The sequence below is a fragment of the Salmo trutta genome, chromosome 36, assembly GCF_901001165.1.
Source record: "Salmo trutta chromosome 36, fSalTru1.1, whole genome shotgun sequence".
Lineage (NCBI taxonomy): Eukaryota > Metazoa > Chordata > Actinopteri > Salmoniformes > Salmonidae > Salmo > Salmo trutta.
Window position 1 is genome coordinate 15,004,789 of NC_042992.1, and position 24,740 is coordinate 15,029,528.

General features: G+C 45.1%; 2 protein-coding genes across 2 annotated transcripts in view; one reads left to right on the forward strand and one right to left on the reverse strand.

The window, feature by feature from the left end:
* LOC115175517 (calcium-binding mitochondrial carrier protein Aralar2) overlaps nt 1-18,061 on the forward strand; it is a 77,093-nt gene extending 59,032 nt beyond the window's left edge. Inside the window, exons 14-18 of the mRNA XM_029734801.1 lie at nt 2,148-2,288; nt 7,591-7,729; nt 13,559-13,717; nt 13,816-13,906; nt 17,410-18,061. Coding sequence (XP_029590661.1) covers nt 2,148-2,288; nt 7,591-7,729; nt 13,559-13,717; nt 13,816-13,906; nt 17,410-17,593 — 714 coding nt within the window. The 3' untranslated portion in view covers nt 17,594-18,061. The remainder of the gene's footprint in view (nt 1-2,147; nt 2,289-7,590; nt 7,730-13,558; nt 13,718-13,815; nt 13,907-17,409) is intronic.
* A 1,571-nt stretch (nt 18,062-19,632) lies between these two features.
* Nucleotides 19,633-24,740, reverse strand: part of LOC115175420 (cytoplasmic dynein 1 intermediate chain 1) — a 114,198-nt gene continuing 109,090 nt past the window's right edge. The window contains exon 16 of the mRNA XM_029734650.1: nt 19,633-20,645. Within this exon, the coding sequence (XP_029590510.1) occupies nt 20,535-20,645 (111 nt within the window). The 3' untranslated portion in view covers nt 19,633-20,534. The remainder of the gene's footprint in view (nt 20,646-24,740) is intronic.

Genomic DNA, 24,740 nt, shown 5'->3' on the forward strand with positions numbered 1-24,740 from the left:
ACACTCACAGAAGTTCCAAAAGAATAAAGACATTACAAATGTCATATTATGTATATATACAGTGTTGTAACGATGTGCAAATGGTTCAAGTACAAAAGGGAAAATAAAAAAGCAAAAATATGGGTTGTATTTACAATGGTGTTTGTTCTTTACAGGTTGAGCTTTTCTGTCTCTCTCACTCCCTTTCTCCCCCTCACTCCCTTTCTCCCTCTCACTCCCTTTCTCCCCCTCACTCCCTTTCTCCCCCTCACTCCCTTTCTCCCCCCTCCCCCTGACAGATGTGTCTGTTCTTCTGTCTGTCAGTCCTAATTGTGCAGTGGTTTCTCTAACCTGTCTTGTTGTTTTCTGTCCTTTAATAATAAAAAATCCCCCAATTAGTGTCCAATTGATGTGAGTGAGAGCATTGGCTGCTGAAGTGGACCTAATTCCAGTTCATCATCTCCGTCTCCAACGGACCTGTAATAAATGCATTGCTATTAGAGGGCCGCTGTAATCAGCTATGAAAGATCATTTTCCACAGGAAGAAATAGTTATACCGTTGTAGTTGTGAGACGTTAGAATTAAGAATCGGCCTCCTGCTATTCACTGCCCTCATTAAGGCCTGGAAGGGAAGTGTGGGTCGGTTCTGCTCCACTCTATTTAAAGTTTTGGAAGGGAAGTGTGGGTCGGTTCTGCTCCACTCTATTTAAAGTTTTGGAAGGGAAGTGTGGGTCGGTTCTGCTCCACTCTATTTAAAGTTTTAATACCTTCAATGAGACGATTATGATCTCTTCCTCGAAATATGGAAATGCTTACTTACGAATTCTAGGGCAGCTGTTAAAAAACGCACATGGTTGCAGATTCAGATTGGGGCACTCATTTGATGGCTTTCCCGTAAGATAGAAGACACAAAATTCAACATTCATATTCCACAGCGATGAGGGCGGAGAAAGAACAACAACAAACAGTACAGGCCCTTTTTAACGGCGGGGAAGGGCTCCATGGAAACAGATTTCTATCTAATTGCACTGTGCCGCTTTCTGTGCAGCCACAGTATCCAGGGGCAACTAGGAAGAGAGAAAGACCGGGAGAGAGAGACAGAGAGAGCGAGGCAGAGGCCGAGAGAGAGTTCCAGAATGGTTGCCACCTTCCCGGCTAACTACGTCCTTGCTCTCCCTCTCCGTGCCGAGACGCAGTTAGCTATAAACACCGTTTTAAACGCCGTCGCTGCTGCACCACACCCCCAGCTCTAGATACCGTAGCTGTGGCATGAAAGCCGTGCTGCCTGAAAGCTCTCTGAGAGGAACCTGTCTGGGCCTGTGGCTGGGTGTTTGATCTCCGGCACCAAGTACAAGGTTGGAGCGTTGTTAAGACAGAACCCCTCAGGCAGGGTAGAACTGAATAAGGACTGTTTAGAGACTAGAGAGACCAGGGAGCCTGTCTACAGTGAACATCTATCACTGACAGACCTGGGAGCCTGTCTACAGTGAACATCTATCACTGACAGACCTGGGAGCCTGTCTACAGTGAACATCTATCACTGACAGACCTGGGAGCCTGTCTACAGTGAACATATATCACTGACAGACCTAGCAGCCTGTCTACAGTGAACATCTATCACTGACAGACCTGGGAGCCTGTCTACAGTGAACATCTATCACTGACAGACCTGGGAGCCTGTCTACAGTGAACATCTATCACTGACAGACCTGGGAGCCTGTCTACAGTGAACATCTATCACTGACAGACCTGGGAGCCTGTCTACAGTGAACATCTATCACTGACAGACCTGGGAGCCTGTCTACAGTGAACATATATCACTGACAGACCTGGGAGCCTGTCTACAGTGAACATATATCACTGCCGGTGTAGCCTATTGAACTGTCCTGTGTGTGAATGACATGAGTCAGACCTGTGAGGTGCCTATCAGGGCGCCATCAGTGTATGCTGATGGGTGACTCCGTTACCTAGCTACAGTGGCCACTTACAGTCCATTGTGTCACGGTTTTATTACAAAAATATTAAATAAACACTTATCTAATACTGTAAATCCTTTCCCCACTGTGTGTGTGTGTGTGTGTGTGTGTGTGTGTGTGTGTGTGTGTGTGTGTGTGTGTGTGTGTGTGTGTGTGTGTGTGTGTGTGTGTGTGTGTGTCTGTGTCGTCCAGGCGGGTGGATCTCAGGTGATCTTTACCAACCCTCTGGAGATCGTGAAGATCCGGCTGCAGGTGGCTGGAGAGATCACCACCGGCCCCCGCGTCAGCGCCATATCGGTCATCAAGGACCTGGGCTTCTTTGGCCTCTATAAGGTAGATCCTTCTGTACACCTAGCACTGAATTCAAAGACAGGGACAATTAGGACATAGCTGTACTTAACCCCTCAGCTACAATAGCAGCTGGATCAGGTAGAGATTGCTAGTGAGGGCCTATGAGGGACTGTGGACTGTAGGGCCCCCCAGGGCCAGGTAGCAGGGAGCATGGCTGAGATTGAGATATAAACAACGTAAGCTAACTTTGTAACAATGGCCATGGTAATAATGGACTGAATACCATTGACTCAGTTGTTTTCAAGGGAATGTTGGACGGGGATTTGAGCTCTGGCAGGTGCTATGTTTGTCTTTATTTTAGAACTACGGTGGGTCATTCTCATTATGGAGAGGTTGGTTTTTAGAAGGGCACCGATGACCAGTGTCGTTGATTCATGAAGCATTTTAGAGAGTTCTGATTTAGTCTTTTATCTCTCATTAAAGCTGTGGGCGTTAACACTTATTTGGGTTTGATTTAAATGACAGCTCAAGGTTACTTCATCCAGAGCCTGCAGATTCTAACCCTTTCTCTTTTCTTAGCAAAGTTTCAGTTCTATGTCTTCCCAGGTTCGTCCCATGTTAGTTTTTTGTGTTCATCAATCAGTGTGTGTGTGTGTGTGTGTGCGAGAGAGAGTGCTGAACCGGATGCCTCCACTTGTATGTGTTTGTCCGTGTGTGTGTGTGTGTGTGCGCGCATGTGTGTGCGCGTGTCTACAGTATGTCTGCTCCGTCGTATGTATGAGAATGCTGAATCCGGTATGACGGTAGTGGTGCCTCCCCTGTCTCCCTCTGTGTCTCCTGTCCTCCTGCTGAGACAATGTGCATTGAGAGAGAAGCAGGAGGGCCGGGAGGGCCCAGACAGGCTCCAGCCTGTGAGTCCCAGACGGGTTGGCTCCTCAGGGCTGTGCCCAGGCACAGAGCACCCTTTGTCAGGCTAATTACCCTGCCCCTCAGCCTCTCTCTCTGCCTCTCCCTGCTACCTACCTCCGCTCCGCTGCTGGAGGGACTGGCTGACTGACTAACTGGCTGATGCGCTAGTGCCACCACTGTTCACAGTGAGAACTCCAACTATGATCCTATCACATGTATGGTATTGCTGTGTCTGCAGTGCAGTATTTATCAAGACAAACCTATTCACTCATATAAACACATACTTGTGTGTACTCCAGTACTCACAGTCAATCACATGCACAATCCCTCATTCAAAGCCATAGACAGAAGGAGACACACATATTATGTCAGCCTACACCAGGGTAGGCAATCCGCCTCAGGGCCATTTTTATCAGAGCGGATGGTTGGGGGCTGTAAAAATTTGAATAATTTGTACACTGCAAATTGACCATAACTAACCCCTAAAATGATTATATTGGAAAATAACACGATCTCATCCCTTGTTATATTCTCTCTTTTTTTATTCCTAAATTAAACTCATTTGTTGCTGAATTTCTGTAAATCCTTTTGTTATTATAATTTCTTTACTAAAAACTTTGGTGGGCCAAAGAAAATCACTTGCAGGCTAGTTTTGACCCTCCTGTCGCCTGTTGCGACCCCTGGCCTACACCTCCATGTATTTAAACAGGTCAGTCTCACCTCCATGTATTTAACAGGTCAGTCTCACCTCCATGTATTTAACAGGTCAGTCTCACCTCCATGTATTTAACAGGTCAGTCTCACCTCCATGTATTTAAACAGGTCAGTCTCACCTCCATGTATTTAACAGGTCAGTCTCACCTCCATGTATTTAACAGGTCAGTCTCACCTCCATGTATTTAAACAGGTCAGTCTCACCTCCATGTATTTAACAGGTCAGTCTCACCTCCATGTATTTAACAGGTCAGTCTCACCTCCATGTATTTAACAGGTCAGTCTCACCTCCATGTATTTAACAGGTCAGTCTCACCTCCATGTATTTAAACAGGTCAGTCTCACCTCCATGTGTTTAAACAGGTCAGTCTCACCTCCATGTATTTAAACAGGTCAGTCTCACCTCCATGTATTTAAACAGGTCAGTCTCACCTCCATGTATTTAAACAGGTCAGTCTCACCTCCATGTATTTAAACAGGTCAGTCTCACCTCCATGTATTTAACAGGTCAGTCTCACCTCCATGTATTTAAACAGGTCAGTCTCACCTCCATGTATTTAACAGGTCAGTCTCACCTCCATGTGTTTAAACAGGTCAGTCTCACCTCCATGTATTTTAACAGGTCAGTCTCACCTCCATGTATTTAAACAGGTCAGTCTCACCTCCATGTATTTAAACAGGTCAGTCTCACCTCCATGTATTTAAACAGGTCAGTCTCACCTCCATGTATTTAAACAGGTCAGTCTCACCTCCATGTATTTAACAGGTCAGTCTCACCTCCATGTATTTAAACAGGTCAGTCTCACCTCCATGTATTTAACAGGTCAGTCTCACCTCCATGTATTTAAACAGGTCAGTCTCACCTCCATGTATTTAACAGGTCAGTCTCACCTCCATGTATTTAAACAGGTCAGTCTCACCTCCATGTATTTAACAGGTCAGTCTCACCTCCATGTATTTAACAGGTCAGTCTCACCTCCATGTATTTAAACAGGTTAGTCTCACCTCCATGTATTTAAACAGGTCAGTCTCACCTCCATGTATTTAAACAGGTCAGTCTCACCTCCATGTATTTAAACAGGTCAGTCTCACCTCCATGTATTTAACAGGTCAGTCTCACCTCCATGTATTTAAACAGGTCAGTCTCACCTCCATGTATTTAAACAGGTCAGTCTCACCTCCATGTATTTAAACAGGTCAGTCTCACATCCATGTATTTAACAGGTCAGTCTCACCTCCATGTATTTAACAGGTCAGTCTCACCTCCATGTATTTAACAGGTCAGTCTCACCTCCATGTATTTAAACAGGTCAGTCTCACCTCCATGTATTTAACAGGTCAGTCTCACCTCCATGTATTTAACAGGTCAGTCTCACCTCCATGTATTTAAACAGGTCAGTCTCACCTCCATGTATTTAACAGGTCAGTCTCACCTCCATGTATTTAAAGGTTAACAGGTCAGTCTCACCTCCATGTATTTAACAGGTCAGTCTCACCTCCATGTATTTAACAGGTCAGTCTCACCTCCATGTATTTAAACAGGTCAGTCTCACCTCCATGTATTTAAACAGGTCAGTCTCACCTCCATGTATTTAACAGGTCAGTCTCACCTCCATGTATTTAAACAGGTTAGTCTCACCTCCATGTATTTAAACAGTACTAGGCCTGTACTGCCGTACTGTCTGTGTGCGATTGTGAACCAGGGCCTTGGCGATACTATCGTCAACTTTTCAGCACGCTGTCTGGCATGGCGGCCCTGACGGGGTGGGGAGGGCAGGGCAGTCCAGGGCAGGGCAGGGGAGGGCAGGCAGGGCAGTCCAGGGCAGGGGAGGGCAGGCAGGGCAGGGCAGTCCAGGGCAGGGCAGGCAGGCAGGCAGGGCAGTCCAGGGCAGGGCAGGCAGTCCAGGGCAGGGCAGGGCAGTCCAGGGCAGGGCAGGCAGGGGAGGGCAGGCAGGGCAGGCACTCAGGCAGTCCAGGGCAGGCAGGGCAGTCCACGGCAGGGCAGTCCAGGGCAGGGCAGGCAGGGCAGTCCAGGGCAGGGCAGGCAGGGCAGTCCAGGGCAGGGCAGGCAGGGCAGGGCAGGGGAGGGCAGGCAGGGCAGGGCAGGCAGGCAGGGCAGTCCAGGGCAGGGGAAGGCAGGCAGGGCAGTCCAGGGCAGGGCAGGCAGGCAGGGCAGGCAGGGCAGGGCAGTCCAGGGCAGGCAGTCCAGGGCAGGGCAGGGCAGTCCAGGGCAGGTCAGGCGGGGCAGGGCAGTCCAGGACAGGGCAGTCCAGGGCAGGGCAGGGCAGGGCAGGGCAGGCAGGCAGGGGAGGGCAGGCAGGGCAGGCAGTCCAGGGCAGGGCAGTCCAGGGCAGGCAGGGCAGTCCAGGGCAGGGCAGGCAGGGCAGGGCAGTCCAGGGCAGGCAGGGCAGGGCAGTCCAGGGCAGGCAGGGCAGGGCAGGGCAGGGCAGGGCAGGGCAGGGCAGGGCAGGGCAGGGCAGGGCAGGGGAGAAAGAAGCAAAGCGCTTGAGGAAAGAAGAGATACCATACAGTAAGGTATCTGTGTACGCTGTGGATGAGTGGTAGGATTAACCCCAGCAGTTAAATGAAGCCTGTTTAAAGAATAACTTTTCCTGGTCTGAGTCCCAAATGGCAGCCAATTCCCTGTATAGTGCCAATAGGGTGCCATTTGGGATTCAACCTTGGCTTTAAACTGCTCTGTTGAAGGGTGAGCCATCGTTTTCTCTTCCTCAACCTCACCTGGATGGCAGCCAAGGAGGGGAATAAGATGAAACGTAATCTGGTTGAAGATATGGGTTTCTTTACGGTGATGGACAGAGGCAATCTTCCTCCTCTTTTCCTGATCTCTCGTCTTTCACTCTCCACTCTCTCTCTCTCCCTCTTTCTCTCGCTCTCTCCCTATCCTGCTCCTTCTCTCTTTATCTCTCTTCCTATCCCTCTCCCTCCCTCTCTCTCTCCCTCTCCCTCCCTCTCTCTCTATCCCTCTCCCTCCCTCTCTTCCTATCCCTCTCCCTCCCTCTCTCTCTCTCCCTCTCCCTCCCTCTCTCTCTATCCCTCTCCCTCCCTCTCTCTCTATCCCTCTCCCTCCCTTTCTCTCTATCCCTCTCCCTCCCTCTCTCTATCCCTCTCTCTCCCGCTCTCTCTATCTCTCTCTCTCCCGCTCTCTCTATCTCTCTCTCTCTCGTCTCACATATATGAACTGGCAGCCAGATGGAGATGAGAAGTGAGGAGAGGTGATGAGTTGTAGTGTAGAGCCCAGAGTTTTCCCTGTCCAGGTCATATGGTCAGAGTACACTCCTGGCCCTAGCGATGTGTAAGATACCAGCTTTTCAAATAGAGGGACAGGAACAGAAACCAGTCTTAGACATTTTGGGGTTAGATTTTTCAGAACTAATACCACAAGCTATGCTATAAGAAATGATGTTCTGATGGGACTGGAAAAAGCTGTTGAAGGTAACATCTTTCCATTCCAGAAAACACTTGCATTTATTTTCCAGATCAGGATGTCAAAAGGATAAAGGGTTACAGTACTGCATGTGAGACCTCAGTCTTTTACGAAACTTCTTTGTATCCCTCCCTCCCTCCCTTCTTGTCTCTCTCTTTCTGTTTTGACCCCTCCTTGTCTGGTGCCTCCCTTCTTGTTTCTCTGTCCTCCCCATCTCTCACCCCCCCCCCCTTTCCTCACCCATTGGTCTCTTCTTTCTCGCTACACCATCCACAGGGAGCCAAAGCCTGTTTCCTGCGAGACATCCCCTTCTCAGCCATCTACTTCCCCTGCTATGCTCACGTCAAGACCTACATGAGTGATGAGGATGGGAGGATCGGACCGGGCAAGCTGCTGTTTTCAGGGGCCATAGCAGGTAAGATACCATGCAACACTGTGGGTCAGAACCCTTAAAGTGTTCTTTGGTTGTCCTCATAGGAGAATGCTTTGAATAACCCTTTTTAGTTGCAGGTAGAACTCTTTTAGTTCCAGGTAGAAACAGTTCTACCTTTTGGAACCCTTTTTTCTAAGAGTTATTCTTTTCTCTCCCTGGTTTATTTTCTGTGTCTCTCTCAGTCTCTCTCAGTTTCTCTCTCTGTCTGTCTCTCTCTGTCTCTCTCTCTCTCAGCCTATACATTATACATTATACACACATCCAACCATATTGGTCATTGATGATCAGAAGATGACGATTCAGATAAAAATACAATACTGTTAAAATGTTGTCACTAGCACAAGCTTAATAAGGAACCATTCTTGAGGAAGCAGAAAACCAAGCGTGAGCATTCCTGGTGGGTGGTGAGCCACCACATGGAACTCGGCCCAGACCCAAGACCCCAGCTCCATCCCTCTAACCTCCTTCCCTCCTAGCCTCTATCCCTCTGTCTTGCCCCTCCCCATCACCCCTTTCTTTCCCCCATCCATCCCCCATTCCCCATTCCTCTATCCCTCCCTCCCACCCTCCATCCAGCCCTCCATTCCCCATTCCTCTATCCCTCCCTCCCTCCTTCCATCCCTCCATTCCCCATTCCTCTATCCCTCCCTCCCTCCTTCCATCCCTCCATTCCCATTCCTCTATCCCTCCCAGCCTCCCGGCTCCAGGCCTAAGACCCCAGTAGCCACCGGCGACCACAGGCTCCATCGTGGTCGTCCCTAATTAGAGTGCTCAGCGATTGGCTGGAGGCTGGGGTTTGGAGCTAAGCGCTGAGTGAACAGACAGAGCCCAAAGAGAGACCAACCGCCTGCCTGCCAACAGGGTTTCGTTAGGATGGGAGACTTTCCTCTGCTAACATATAGGAACTGGCAGCCTGAGCTCTGTCCCAACTGCCACCCTGTTCCCTATATAGTGCCCTACTTTTGACCATGGCCAATAGTACTTTTGACTTTTTGGTCAAAAGTAGTGCACTATATAGGGAATAGGGTGCCTGTTGAGAGGCAGCCTGTGTGTTAGGAATGTTAAGAGTGAGGCGCTGAGGGAGGTTGAGGAGCTGTGTTGGCCATCAACAGATGTCACGATACTGACAACCCGGAGGAAAGACAGTTTCGATCCACAGTCTTCCAGGTCTCTGTCTCCTCTTCCTACTTAAAAATATGATCTGGAGCGAGTCTGTAGGTTGAATATTTTTATTTGAGTGGGTTTATCTTAAAGAAAACAGCGTATAAGAAGGCGAGTGCAGAAGCCAAGCCAGGGTGGTTTGGAACGTCAAAAGAAAAGGGTTAATATTTATTTTGAATCCTGAGGGATATGTCGGTCAGTGCTGTAGTTCTGCCATTCAGCGCTGACTGAGCAGCGATCATGGCGCTACAGTACATGGAAAAGTCATATAAATCTAAAAAGACATTCCTACTCCCAATCTCCCCCTTCGTCTTATTTTGGTAACTCCCTCGACCGGGTCCAGGAGCTAGTTTAGAAACCTGAAATGGAGTTTATGATTTTTCATTTGCTCATAGTATTTATCACTCCTTTCTACATTTATCAGCGGTTAAGCCTTTTTGGTAATTAACGCTTTACAGTCGGCTCAGGAAATGTAATTACACGCTCAGTTTGGGCGGCATTATATAGACCCCCTGATCCCTGATCCCAGAACACACTGCAGAGCTGGTCATCTCCCAGTTCCTCCTCCTCCTGTGCTCTCTCTCTCTCTGGCTGTAGAGGAATAGACTTTCTGAGGTAGCTTTGAGAGGGAGATTTAAGACTGTGTTCCTGTGTTTTGAGGTGCTTCTCTGAGTCTCCTTAGCACTTTGAATGTGCTGTGAAACCAGTTGAGTTCTCCTCTCCCTCCTCTCTTCTCCCTTTCCCTCCTCTCCTCTCCTCCCCTTTCTTCTCAACTCCTCTCCCCTCTTCTCCTCCCCCCTTCACTACCCTCCTCTCCTCCCCCTTCCTCTCCACTCCTCTCCCCTCCTCTCCTCCCCTCTCCTCTGCTCTCCCCTCCTGTCCTCTCATCTCCTGTCTTCACATGTGAAGAATATCAGTGCAGGTGGTCTTTCCAGTTCTGTCACATTTGCAGTGAGTGAGTTGATCAGTGGTTGAATTGAATGGCTCGTTTAGTTTGAAGACGTGTAGCCTGTGTGACTAGCTGGTGAAGAGGCCAGTGATGGTAATGACCGTGCGTGGTGGTCGAAAGCAGCCATTGATGATTGATGCCATTCATAGCTGAAGTGGCTGGAGAGGGCTGCCCGCATGGGGCCCCCAGTCACTGGCACGTGGGACGCTTTTGTGTGTCCATCTCATTACCTCGTATTGTCTGCCCGTTGCAGGAGAAAACCATGAACATTACATAGTAGAGCCAATGGAGTTTTCTAATGTATTTTTCTGATTGTACACAACGTTCTGTGGAAAGGATCAAGAGAGTAGTTCAACATATGACTGGTTCTCATTCAGATGACCAAAGGCTCAAATGAAAGTAGGATACGATAATGTTTTGAAAAAAGTCCAAACGTAGACAAGAGGAGTGAGATAAAAATCTCATTGAGAGTTCCAGTTTGTTTATTGGTCATACACATGATGTACACTACCCTTCAAAAGTTTGGGGTCACTTAGAAATGTCCTTGTTTTTGAAAGAAAAGCACACTTTTTGTCCATTAAAATAACATCAAATTGATCAGAAATACAGTGTAGACATTGTTAATGTTGTAAATTACGATTGTAGCTGGAAACGGCTGATTTTTAATGGAGTATCTACATAGGAGTACAGAGGCCCATTATCAGCAACCATCACTCCTGTGTTCCAATGGCACGTTGTGTTAGCTAATCCAAGTTTATAATTTCTATCATAAAAGGCTAATTGATCATTAGAAAACCCTTTTTATGTTAGCACAGCTGAAAACTGTTGTCTGATTAAAGAAGCAATAAAACTAGCCTTCTTTAGACTAGTTGAGTATCTGGAGCATCATCATTTGCGGGTTTGATTACAGGCTCAAAATGGCCAGAAACAAAGGACTTTCTTCTGAAACTCGTCAGTCTATTCTTGTTCTGAGAAATGAAGGCTATTCCATGTGAGAAATTGCCAAGAAACTGAAGATCTTGCACAGCACTGTGTACTACTCCCTTCACAGAACAGCACAAACTGGCTATAACCAGAATAGAAAGAGGAGTGGGAGGCCCCGGTGAACAACTGAGCAAGAGGACAAGTACATTAGAGTGTCTAGTTTGAGAAACAGATGCCTCACAAGTCCTCAACTGGCAGCTTCATTAAATAGTTGTAATGGTCGTCGAATGTAGTAGACCAAGGCGCAGCGGGTTGAGTGCTCATATTTACTTTTATTGAACACTTAAATAACAAAACAAGAAAACGAACGACAAACAGTCTTGCAGGCTAAACACAGCAGTGCAAAAACAACTTCCCACAAAACCCATTACAAAAAACACCCCTCTATATAGGACCTTCAATCAGAGGCAACGAAGAACAGCTGCCTCCAATTGAAGGTCAAACCAATAACCCTAAACATAGAACTAGAAAGACTAGACCAGAACATAGAAATATACTAACATAGAACATAACCAAAAACCCCGGAACACTCTAAACAAAGCCCCTCTACATAAACACATAGCCCAACAAACGCCGAAACACTCTAAACAAACACCCCCCTGCCATGTCCTGACCAAACTATAATAACAAATAACCCCTTTACTGGTCAGGACGTGACAATAGTACCCGCAAAACACCAGTCTCAACGTCAACAGTGAGGAGGCGACTCTGTGATGCTGGTCTTCTAGGCAGAGTTCCTCTGTCCAGTGTCTGTGTTCTTTTGCCCATCTTAATATATGGCTTTTTCTTTGCAACATGTTTCAGCTGTGCTAACATAATTGCAAAAGGGTTTTCTAATGATCAATTTGCCTTTTAAAATGATAAACTTGGATTAGCTAACACAACGTGCCATTGGAACACAGGAGAGATGGTTGCTGGTAATGGGCCTCTGTACACCTATGTAGATAGTCCATAAAAAATCTGCCGTTTCCAGCTACAACAGTCATTTACAACATTACCAATGTCTACACTGTATTTCTGATCAATTTGATGTTATTTTAATGGACAATAAATGTGCTTTTCTTTAAAAAATAAGGACATTTCTAAGTGACCCCAAACTTTTGAACGGTAGTGTACATGGAGTACACAGTGCAATGGGTTAAAGTATGACCTTTGTATAACGGGTTCAAGTATGACCTTTGTATAACCCAACAGTAGAAACATATACATTCAGATTGAGCAGAAATAGTGATGCAGGATAACAGAACCGCTACATTCACAGACAGTAGTAACACTGATGCAGGATAACAGAACCACTACATTCACAGATAATACGGAGACTGATGTAGGATAACAGAACCACTACATTCACAGACAGTACTAACACTGATGCAGGATAACAGAACCACTACATTCACAGACAGTACTAACACTGATGCAGGATAACAGAACCACTACATTCACAGATAATACGGAGACTGATGTAGGATAACAGAACCACTACATTCACAGATAATACGGAGACTGATGCAGGATAACAGAACCACTACATTCACAGACAGTACTAACACGGATGCAGGATAACAGAACCACTGCATTCACAGACAGTACTAACACTGATGCAGGATAACAGAACCACTACATTCACAGACAGTAGTAACACTGATGCAGGATAACAGAACCACTACATTCACAGACAGTAGTAACACTGATGCAGGATAACAGAACCACTACATTCACAGACAGTACTAACACTGATGCAGGATAACAGAACCACTACATTCAGAGACAATACGGAGACTGATGCAGGATAACAGAACCACTACATTCACAGACAGTAGTAACACTGATGCAGGATAACAGAACCACTACATTCACAGACAGTAGTAACACTGATGCAGGATAACAGAACCACTACATTCACAGACAGTAGTAACACTGATGCAGGATAACAGAACCACTACATTCAGAGACAATACGGAGACTGATGCAGGATAACAGAACCACTACATTCACAGACAGTAGTAACACTGATGCAGGATAACAGAACCACTACATTCAGAGACAGTAGTAACACTGATGCAGGATAACAGAACCACTACATTCACAGACAGTAGTAACACTGATGCAGGATAACAGAACCACTACATTCACAGACAGTAGTAACACTGATGCAGGATAACAGAACCACTACATTCAGAGACAATACGGAGACTGATGCAGGATAACAGAACCACTACATTCACAGACAGTAGTAACACTGATGCAGGATAACAGAACCACTACATTCACAGACAGTAGTAACACTGATGCAGGATAACAGAACCACTACATTCACAGACAGTACTAACACTGATGCAGGATAACAGAACCACTACATTCAGAGACAATACGGAGACTGATGCAGGATAACAGAACCACTACATTCACAGACAGTAGTAACACTGATGCAGGATAACAGAACCACTACATTCACAGACAGTAGTAACACTGATGCAGGATAACAGAACCACTACATTCACAGACAGTAGTAACACTGATGCAGGATAACAGAACCACTACATTCAGAGACAATACGGAGACTGATGCAGGATAACAGAACCACTACATTCAGAGACAATACGGAGACTGATGCAGGATAACAGAACCACTACATTCAGAGACAATACGGAGACTGATGCAGGATAACAGAACCACTACAGTGCTAACAAGTGCTGAGTGAGGTGTTCTCTCCTTAGGTATGCCCGCGGCCTCTCTGGTGACCCCAGCCGATGTTATCAAGACCAGGCTACAAGTGGCGGCCCGTGCTGGCCAGACCACGTACAGTGGCCTCGTTGACTGCTTCTGGAAGATTCTGAAGGAGGAGGGACCACGGGCCTTCTGGAAAGGAGCAGGAGGTATCACCACATTTTTATTAATACCTGATGATGATGATGTGATATAAATGGCACAGTAGTGAAATAGTGTTATTGAGAGTTGTGCTTTTTCACTGTAGCCCGAGTGTTCCGATCCTCACCTCAGTTTGGGGTCACCCTGGTGACCTATGAACTCCTGCAGAGGTGGTTCTACGTGGACTTCGGCGGACAGTAAGTCAGAACTCCTCCCTCTCCTCAACCGATCCTATATCAGCACTCTGAGACACCTCATGAATAAGGGTCCTGATGTCTTGTGGGATATTAGACTTGAGTGCTCATGCTTGCTGAGGAAATTCAGGGATCACACAATAAGACTGAGAAATCCAAAACCGTAAATGTCAGAATGGTCCAGTCGGGAATAATAGCTTCTACTGACTATTGCTGTGTGATACAAAATCATGGTCATTTCTAGCAGCACTTTACTGCCAACCTTTCAACACAGAGAGAGAGATGTGTAGTTATACAAAGAATAGATTTCCATTTAAAACCATGCAGAGGGTTAAATGAAAAGCTTGGCTACCCATCGTGTGGGTGCACTTCTTTGTCTCCAGAGGAACAAGAAATGCCATGAGACCAAAATAATTTAAAGTAGATCAGGTGACTAGCTTCAACCATTTACTTGGTCTGCATCCCCAATGGCACCCTATTCCTATAGGGCTCTGGTCAAAAGTAGTGCACTATAAAGAGAATAGGTCACCGTTTGTGACGCAGCCCATTACTTGGTGGGATTGATGTGACATTTCCTAAACTACAGAGCTCCAGAGCTGTGATGTAGGACAGTCCTAAACTACAGAGCTGTGATGTAGGGCAGTCCTAAACTACAGAGATACAGAGCTGTGATGTAGGACAGTCCTAAACTACAGAGATACAGAGCTGTGATGTAGGGCAGTCCTAAACTATAGAGATACAGAGCTGTGATGTAGGGCAGTCCTAAACTACAGAGATACAGAGCTGTGATGTAGGGCAGTCCTAAACTATAGAGATACAGAGCTGTGATGTAGGGCAGTCCTAAACTATAGAGATACAGAGCTGTGATGTAGGGCAGTCCTAAACTACAGAGATACAGAGCTGTGATGTAGGGCAGTCCTAAACTACAGAGATACAGAGCTGTGATGTAGGACAGTCCTAAACTACAGAGCTGTGATGTTGGGCAGTCCTAAACTACAGAGATACAGAGCTGTGATGTAGGGCAGTCCTAAACTATAGAGATACAGAGCTGTGATGTAGGGCAGTCCTAAACTACAGAGATACAGAGCTGTGATGTAGGGCAGTCCTAAACTATAGAGATACAGAGCTGTGTTGTAGGGCAGTCCTAAACTACAGAGATACAGAGCTGTGATGTAGGACAGTCCTAAACTACAGAGATACAGAGCTGTGATGTAGGACAGTCCTAAACTACAAAGATACAGAGCTGTGATGTAGGGCAGTCCTAAACTACAGAGATACAGAGCTGTGATGTAGGACAGTCCTAAACTACAGAGCTGTGATGTAGGGCAGTCCTAAACTATAGAGATACAGAGCTGTGATGTAGGGCAGTCCTAAACTATAGAGATACAGAGCTGTGATGTAGGGCAGTCCTAAACTACAGAGCTGTGATGTAGGACAGTCCTAAACTACAGAGATACAGAGCTGTGATGTAGGGCAGTCCTAAACTATAGAGATACAGAGCTGTGATGTAGGGCAGTCCTAAACTACAGAGATACAGAGCTGTGATGTAGGGCAGTCCTAAACTACAGAGATACAGAGCTGTGATGTAGGGCAGTCCTAAACTATAGAGATACAGAGCAGTGATGTAGGACAGTCCTAAACTACAGAGATACAGAGCTGTGATGTAGGGCAGTCCTAAACTACAGAGATACAGAGCTGTGATGTAGGACAGTCCTAAACTACAGAGATACAGAGCTGTGATGTAGGGCAGTCCTAAACTACAGAGATACAGAGCTGTGATGTAGGACAGTCCTAAACTACAGAGATACAGAGCTGTGATGTAGGGCAGTCCTAAACTACAGAGATACAGAGCTGTGATGTAGGACAGTCCTAAACTACAGAGATACAGAGCTGTGATGTAGGGCAGTCCTAAACTACAGAGATACAGAGCTGTGATGTAGGACAGTCCTAAACTACAGAGATACAGAGCTGTGATGTAGGACAGTCCTAAACTACAAAGATACAGAGCTGTGATGTAGGGCAGTCCTAAACTATAGAGATACAGAGCTGTGATGTAGGGCAGTCCTAAACTACAGAGATACAGAGCTGTGATGTAGGGCAGTCCTAAACTATAGAGATACAGAGCTGTGATGTAGGACAGTCCTAAACTACAGAGATACAGAGCTGTGATGTAGGGCAGTCCTAAACTACAGAGATACAGAGCTGTGATGTAGGGCAGTCCTAAACTATAGAGATACAGAGCTGTGATGTAGGGCAGTCCTAAACTATAGAGATACAGAGCTGTGATGTAGGGCAGTCCTAAACTACAGAGCTGTGATGTAGGACAGTCCTAAACTACAGAGATACAGAGCTGTGATGTAGGTCAGTCCTAAACTACAGAGATACAGAGCTGTGATGTAGGACAGTCCTAAACTACAGAGATACAGAGCTGTGATGTAGGACAGTCCTAAACTACAGAGATACAGAGCTGTGATGTAGGGCAGTCCTAAACTACAGAGATACAGAGCTGTGATGTAGGACAGTCCTAAACTACAGAGATACAGAGCTGTGATGTAGGACAGAGAGAATCACTTTGACTTGTGCTCTTTCTTTTTCCAGCTTTTTGGGGTAAAAATGAGCTCATGTTCCCTGGCAGCACAAACTGGTCACTCTTTAAAATGCACTCTAATGTTCCATTCACCAATAAGAGACAGAGACAGGAGGGCAAGGGGGAGAGTTTTAGGATAGTGTCACCAAATACATTCCATTCATTATTATACTCTACATGTAATTGTATTGACAGAATTTTATCAAATACTTTTGGGTTCTTTCACAAATCAGGACCAATGAGTTAGCCAACTAACTGTCCTAATTTTTCTGAAATAACATGCATACTGTATGCATAATGTGTAGTCTTCACAGACTTCGCTCCATTCTCAGAAATGGTCAGAAAAACGTTCAGTGAATACTCTATTGCTCGATGGTGTGGGTTTGTGTTCCTTTTTGTCTGTATTGGAAAGATATCACAGAAAGTAGTATATGAAACCATTGTGGGATATTCATTTCTGGTTCCAGTGCTCTGAGGAAAAATAGCACTCTAAAAAATAAAAAATAAATAGCTCTCTCGCCCAGTCTTAATATTCGATTAAGATGTTTATTTTTTTGTGGTGGACAATGTTTAATATAAAAACTATGTTAACTCTTCCCTCTCTCTCGCGCGATCTCTTTTCCCCTCCACTTTTGGTTTTTCTCTTTTCTGTCTCTCTCTTTCTCTCCTCCCTTGTTTCTCCTTCCCTCTCTGTCTTTCCCTTCCTCCTCCCCCCCTCTCTCCCCAATCCCTCCTCCTCCCTCTCTCCCCCTCTCGTCCTTTCTCCTCTCACCCCTCCCTCCTACTCCCTCTTTCTCCTCCATATCTCTCTCCTCCTTGCTCCTCTTCCCCCTCCCTCTCTCCACCTCTCTGCTCCCTCCCTTACCCTCTCTCTCCTCCCTCCTCTCTCCTCCCCCCTCCCTCTCTCTCCACACCACAGAAAACCATCTGGCTCGGAGCCGACTCCCAAGTCTCGGATGAGCATGCCGGCGCCCAGTCCCGACCACATCGGAGGCTTCAGGTTGGCCATGGCTACGTTCGCTGGCATCGAAAGCAAATTTGGACTCCACCTTCCAAGATACAACGCACATGTAATCCCCCCGTCCAAGGAGGACGCCCCTTGAATTGAACTTCCTCTGCCCACACGTAGGGGGCAGAATAGAGCACACGCGCAATCATTACACCCTCTCCCTCCCACCCCCGCCCCGTTGAGCACTTGGAATATTCCACCCGAAAGAGAGGCACATTCTGTCTAGTATGATGAGCCTCTTTAGGCTTTAAAGAAAAATATGTATCTATGTTTTAGTTGATATGAGACATTAAAAAAAAGATTAAGAAATTCTTGAAACAACCTTTTATAAGTCATGCTCTAAAAACACATCAGGTTGGTTTAGCTTCTGTTTTAGTCTCATCTATCCGTAAAGATGACTTTTTGACTCAGTCTTATTGTGGAGATCAAGGGCTCTATTCAATCTGTGTCGCTGAAGCTAGAAATGTAAAAATCATTTCCTATTGAGTCGACATCTGCAGCATTTACCGTGAATGCAGTCTCCGCTGACGCGGGACGTTGCCATTAAACTGAAATCACATGGTAACGCTGAATTTCCGTGATACTGATTAGATATAGCCCTAAGTGTTAGCTACAGTACTGACATTGTATCATTCTGGTTGGTCTTTTAACAGAGTTGTAGAGGGTCTGGCCAGGACTTGAATTAACCTGGACTGCTTCCTCTCATTACATCATCACTAAAGCCGGGACTCATTCAAAGATGCATCGTCAACAAGCGCATTGCACTTGATTTTTTAAGGTCATTTATGCTTGAACCAACATGCGTAGCGTTGTCAGTGCAATGTGCTTGTTGTTTGAATCCCGGCCTAACCATATAATGGTGATTTTACTGTCTTTCACCAGAGAGTTTGTCTGATTAGAGCTTATTCTGTTGAGGTTCTATCCGTCAAATGGACATGTTTTTATTTCCATGTTAAATGTGATGTTATCGATGGGGAAAGTAACACAAGCACGCACATCTGAACAATGATTCTACTGTACAGAGAACGAACAGAGAGACATATTTTCATATTGATACGGTTCGCCGAGTTGCTTTTTGGATACTGTGAAGCAAAAACAGGAATAATCTTGATCATGAAAAATATTGACCAAACACTTGAATGTAATACATACTGTTCAGTGTTACCACCATTTGCACACGGTATTACTACGGTACTGTACTGCCTGTTATCCTAAGTTGAGTTGTCTGTCAGCTCAAACTGTGTTGTGTGTTGAATGAATGTCTATTTAAAGAGTCAGGGCACAGCAGAGCAGAGGGAGAGAGCAGAAAGATGATGCCACTGACTAGCTATACTACGCTACACTACATTACTCTATAGTACACTACACTATACTATACTAGCTGCTCGTTGTCATGCAAGATGCCCGTATTTAAACTTGTACAGGAGAGGAGTATTATATGGTGTGTAATAATTGTGCCTTACTGTATGTATGGCAGCAATATTGATATACACTGAGTGTACTAAACATTAGGAACAGCTTCCTCATATTGAGTTGCACCACCAGTTTGCACTCAGAACAGCCTCAATTCGTCAGGACATGTACTCTAAAAGGTGTTGAAAGCATTCCACAGGGATGCTGGCCCATGTTGACTACAATGCTTCCCACAGTTGTGTCAAGTTGACTGGATGTCCTTTGGGTGGTGGACAATTCTAAATACACACAGGAAACTACCATACCCCGTTCAAAGGCACTTAAATCTGTTGCCTTGCCCATTGAATGGCACATATACACAATCCATGTCTTAATTGTCTCAAGGCTTAAAAATCCTTCTTTAACATGTCTCCTCCCCTTCATCTACACTGGTTGTAGTGGATTTAACAGGTGACATCAATAAGGGATCATACAGTAACTTTCACTTGGATTCACCTGGTCAGTCAACGTTTTGTACACTCAGTGTATATGTACTAATAAAATGAAAGAGAAACGTCTAACGTTAGTAAACAAAGTGTGTGTGCGTTCTTTTACAAGGTGGTATGTTGTGGTGCGATAAGTCAGAGAAAAGCTTGACGCCTGGTAAGAGAGAATCATAACAGACAAACGTCCAACTTGTGACACTATGTAGTTCAACAACAAGAACAACAAGTAAACAAGTTAACAGTTCTTCAGCCATGATTTATTGGCAGATATATCATGATAAACAGCGGGCGCACACTCTAAACAAAGTGCTAAACTAGAATTTGTTTCTTAGGCCTGTAGCCATGGACAGTGCAATAATCCTGACATTAGAGCCCTATAACATTGACATAAAGCAGTTACAGACATCCACAACATATTAGAACATATCTATGAAGCTGTAAGAACCTATAAATGTGTTGCATGCATGCAGGGGGTTGGATACTGAGAAAAGCACAACGAAAGCACTGTGAACATGAGACTTTGTAACATGACAGCATAGAGACCTATATGCCCTGTCGAACTGTTCTCACTGCTAGTTTCACAGTGCTGATTGGATATGGGATTCACTGTAAGACAACTGACCACATACAGTAAGTGAATCAATAAATGGTTAATATAGTAAATTACAAAGAGGCCCGAGGTGCTTACACGACTAACAGAAAAACAGTGATGTTAACACAGTAGAGAGAAAGCACGTTGTAGCCTGAACACTGCTGGAATAGTGGTCGTGTTCCCCTGCTCAGACGTTGCATGCGTCAACCAATGGTTGCTTGCCACTTCATCGACTGTGCAGTTGGGCACCAGATTACTATAACATATGATGTGGTTAGCTGATACGTAAAATGCCTATCCAAGTGTTGTAAGATCTGGCATGCGTCAGCAACGGCTGAACAGGAGAACACGACCCGTAGCTGTCACAGAGAGACGGCGGGGGGCGGGGTCTAGAAACACATGCTGCTGCTTTGACAGGTGTGTGAAATCATGTCATAAAGGTGTGAGAACAAAGCCTTCTGATGGGCTGGATCGCCTAGTGACCCGCCCAGTGTGCCTGGCGATGCTCGGTGATCCCATTGGATCCTGCAGTGATTCGTTCAATCCTATGGCGTCAGTTCCACAGGCCCTTCCTCCTCGCCGTCGGCCCGGTTGGCCTTGATCTCCATCAGGGTATGGGCGAAACGTGCCCAGTCCTCACTGTGGGGCACTGCCAGCTAGGAGGAACCACAGAGACAAAAACTAAATATATCCACCTTCACACTGCTAGATATCCCCAATGGTATTTTTCTATACAATAGATTATGTTTTGACCAATAACTGAGTCTTTGTCAGGATCCGATTGGCTGGTTTATCAGCCTCATGAGCAAATACAGTCGTATATGTATGATTCTGTTCATGGTCTAAATCTGTGGTCTCCTTGTTTACTGTCCACGACATTTACATTTCACATTACCAAAAGTCCCTGAAGAATCGAGGACCCTAGAAGAAATACAATTGCAGCTTTTACTTGAAGTTTCAAGCTAATCTAGTCAATGGTCAGTGAAATGTACACGCGCTAACCGCTTAGAAGGTTGTTTCATTCCTGACAGGTTTTGTATGACTGTGACCTCCAGTAACCTGTCATTGAGAAGCACTACTGTGAAAGTCAAATGGGAAAGGCCACTTGGTTGGTTGGTTGCCGTGGCTGCCTCCAGGCTGTCACTACGGTTACCACTTTGCAGGCTATAATTAACCAGCAATAAGGAGGTGGGAGGGGACAGCGGCCATTTTAAACCCTCAGAACTTTTAAAGCACACCAGGGATCCTTCTCAGGGAAATCATCATCAATACACTTAGGGTGCCTCCTAAATGGCACCTAACTCCCTATTTGGTGCGCTACTTTTAACAATAAAAAAATAGACAACTAATGTAAAGTATAATGTGTCCGTAAAATGTATATAGTATGGATAGTGCATTCGGAAAGTAAAAACCCTTTACTTTTTCAACATTTTGTTACGTTACAGCCTTATTCTAAAATGGATTCAATGTTTTTTTCCCTCGTCAATCTACACACCCCATAATGACGAAGCAAAAACAGGATTTTATAAATGTTTGCACATTTAGTTTGAAAAAACCTGGAAATATCACATTTACAAAAGTATTCTGACTCTTTACTCAGTACTTTGTTGAAGCATCTTTGGCAGCGAGTCTTCTTGGGTATGACGCTAAAAGCTTGGCACACTTGTATTTGGGGAGTTTCTCACATTCTTCTCTGCAGATCCTCTCAAGCTTTGTCAGGTTGGATGGGGAGCGTCACTAAGCAGCTATTTTCAGGTCTTCTTTCATTTAAGTATGATGGAGGCTGCTGTGTTCTTGGGGACCTTCAATGCTGCAGAAATGTTTTGGTACCCTTCCCCAGATCTGTGCCTCAAAACAATCCTGTCTCGGAGCTCAAATTCCTTCGACCCCATGGCTTGGGTTTTGTCTGACATGCACTGTCACCTGTGGGACCTTATATAGACAGGTGTGTGCATTTCCAAATCATGTTCAATCATAGCAAATGGTCTGAATACTTAATGTATTTTTTAAAATAAATTTGAAAACATTTCTAAAATCGTGTTTTAGCTTTGTCATTGTGGGGTAGTGTGTGTACACTGATGATGCATTTTTGGGATTTAATCCATTTTAAAATAAAGCTGTAACATAACAAATTGTGGAAAAAGGGAAGGGGTCTGAAAACTTTCCAAATGCACTGTATTTTATTTCTTTTTATTTAATTGAACCTTTATTTAAACAGGGAGTCACATTGAGATTAAACATCTATTTTACAAGAGAGCCCTGTATACACTACAATAAAAACAGAATGATAAAACAACATACATATACAGTACCAGTCAAAAGTTTGGACACACCTACTCATTCAAGGTTTTTCTAGATTTTTTACTATTTTTACATTGTAATAACCAAAAAAGTGTTAAACAAATCAAAATATATTTATTTGAGATTCTTCAAAGTAGCCACCCTTTGCCTTGTTACAGTAAATATATCCCCCCAAAAGATATTTACCCCCAAATATCTGGGGGATTGGAAATGATGCAGATAATTACATTGATAGAAGCCACACTCTATCTGCAGTATTAAAGCTGATCTATTCAATGGCGCTATCTACGTCATTTGGCAAGACGACAACAAGTCGAGTTGGCTAAAGCAGAAACCGGCTGGCACCCAGGGTAACGCTTTTATGGGAATTACAATCAATTATAGGTTACAGGGAAAGCAAATGAAAGTATTTACAGGGCCCTTAACGAGGTCAAGCAACATGAACTATAAAACCCCTGAGAACACAAAACAAAGCCTGTAACCAGAAGCTATCCACACATCCATTCCATATTACTGTACCATCTCACACACCAGAGACATTTATTTGTATTATCTGAAAATATAATTCAGGATAATGAACTACTTCATTATGGTGTCTCTCCTATCGTGATGTGTGTTTCATCCTATATTTTTATTTTATTTGTAATCCCCAGTCCCCGCAGGAGGCCTTTTGCCTTTTGGTAGGTTGTCATGATAAATAAGAATTTGTTCTTAACTGACTTAGTTAAATAAAGGTTCAATAAAAATAAATATAGAGGTGCCTTGGTCAACTGTAAGTGCTGATATTCTAAAGTGGAAATGTCTAGGAGCAACAACGGCTCAGCCAAGAAGTGGTAGGCCACACTAGCTCACAGAACGGGACTGCCTCAGTGCTGAAACGCGTAAAAATCATCTGTTCTTGGTTGCAACACTCACTACTGAGTTCCAAACTGACTCTGGAAGCAACGTCAGCAAAATAACTGTTCGTCGGGAGCTTCATGAAATCGGTTTCCATGGCCGAGCAGCCGCACACAAGCCTAAGATCACCATGCGCAATGCCAAGCGTCGGCTGGAGTGGTGTAAAGCTCACCGCCATTGGACTCTGGAGCAGTGGAAACTCGTTCTCTGGAGTGATGAATCATGCTTCACCTTCTGACAGTCTGACGGACGAATCTGGGTTTGGCAGATGCCAGGAGAACGCTACCTACATTTACATTTAAGTCATTTAGCAGACGCTCTTATCCAGAGTGACTTAAAAATTGGTGCATTCACCTTATGATATCCAATACCTGCCTCAATGCCAACTGTAAAGTTTGGTGGAGGAGGAATAATGGTCTGGGGCTGTTTTTCATGGTTTGGGCTAGACCCCTTAGTTCCAGTGAAGGGAAATCTTATTTATTTTGTTATTTATATGTTTTTTTACCCCTGTTTCTCCCCAATTTCGTGGTATCCAATTGGTAGTTACAGCCTTGTCTCATTGCTGCAACTCCCGTACGGACTTGGGAGAGGTGAAGGTCGAGAGCCGCGTGTCCTCTGAAACACGACGCAACCAAGCCGCACTGCTTCACCAATGTGTCGGAGGAAACGCCGTACACCTGGCAACCGTGTCAGCGTGCATGCGCCCGGCCCGCCACAGGAGTCACTAGAGCGTGATGGGACAAGAACATCCCTGGGCCAAACCCTCCCTAATCCGGACGACACTGGACCAATTGTGTGCCGCGTATGGGTCTCCCGGTCACGGCCGGCTGTGACAGAGCCTGGACTCAAACCAGGATCTCTAGTTGCACAGCTAGCACTGCGATGCAGCGCCTTAGACCACCTCGCCACTCGGGACGCCAGTGAAGGGATATCTCAATGCTACAGCATACAATGACATTCTAGACGATTCTGTGCTTCCAAATTTGTGGTAACAGTTTGGGGAAGGCCCTTTCCTGTTTCAGCATGACAATGCCCCCGTGCATAAAGCAAGGTCCATACAGAAATGGTTTGTCGAGATCGGTGTGGAAGAACTTGACTGGCCTGCACAGAGCCATGACCTCAACCCCATCGAATACCTTTGTGATGAATTGGAACACTGACTGCGAGCAAGGTCTAATCGCCCAATATCAGTACCTGACCTCACTAATATTCGTGGCTGAATGGAAGCAAGTCCCCGCAGCAATGTTCCAACATCTAGTGGAAAGCCTTTCCAGAAGAGTAGAAGCTGATATAGCAGCAAAGAGGGGACCAACTCCATATTAATGCCCATGATTTTGGAATGAGATGTTCGACGAGCAGGTGTCCACATACTTTTGGTCATGTAGTGTATGTCAGAATATCTATTTAACCTTTGTTTAGCCAGGTAATTGAGAAAAAATTATATTTGATAATAACAACCTGGTGTAATATTATAATATAATGATATCATTGATTTTGAAAATAATAGCATTGGGGCATAAACAGCCTACTATGATTTTGTCCCAAATGTGGTA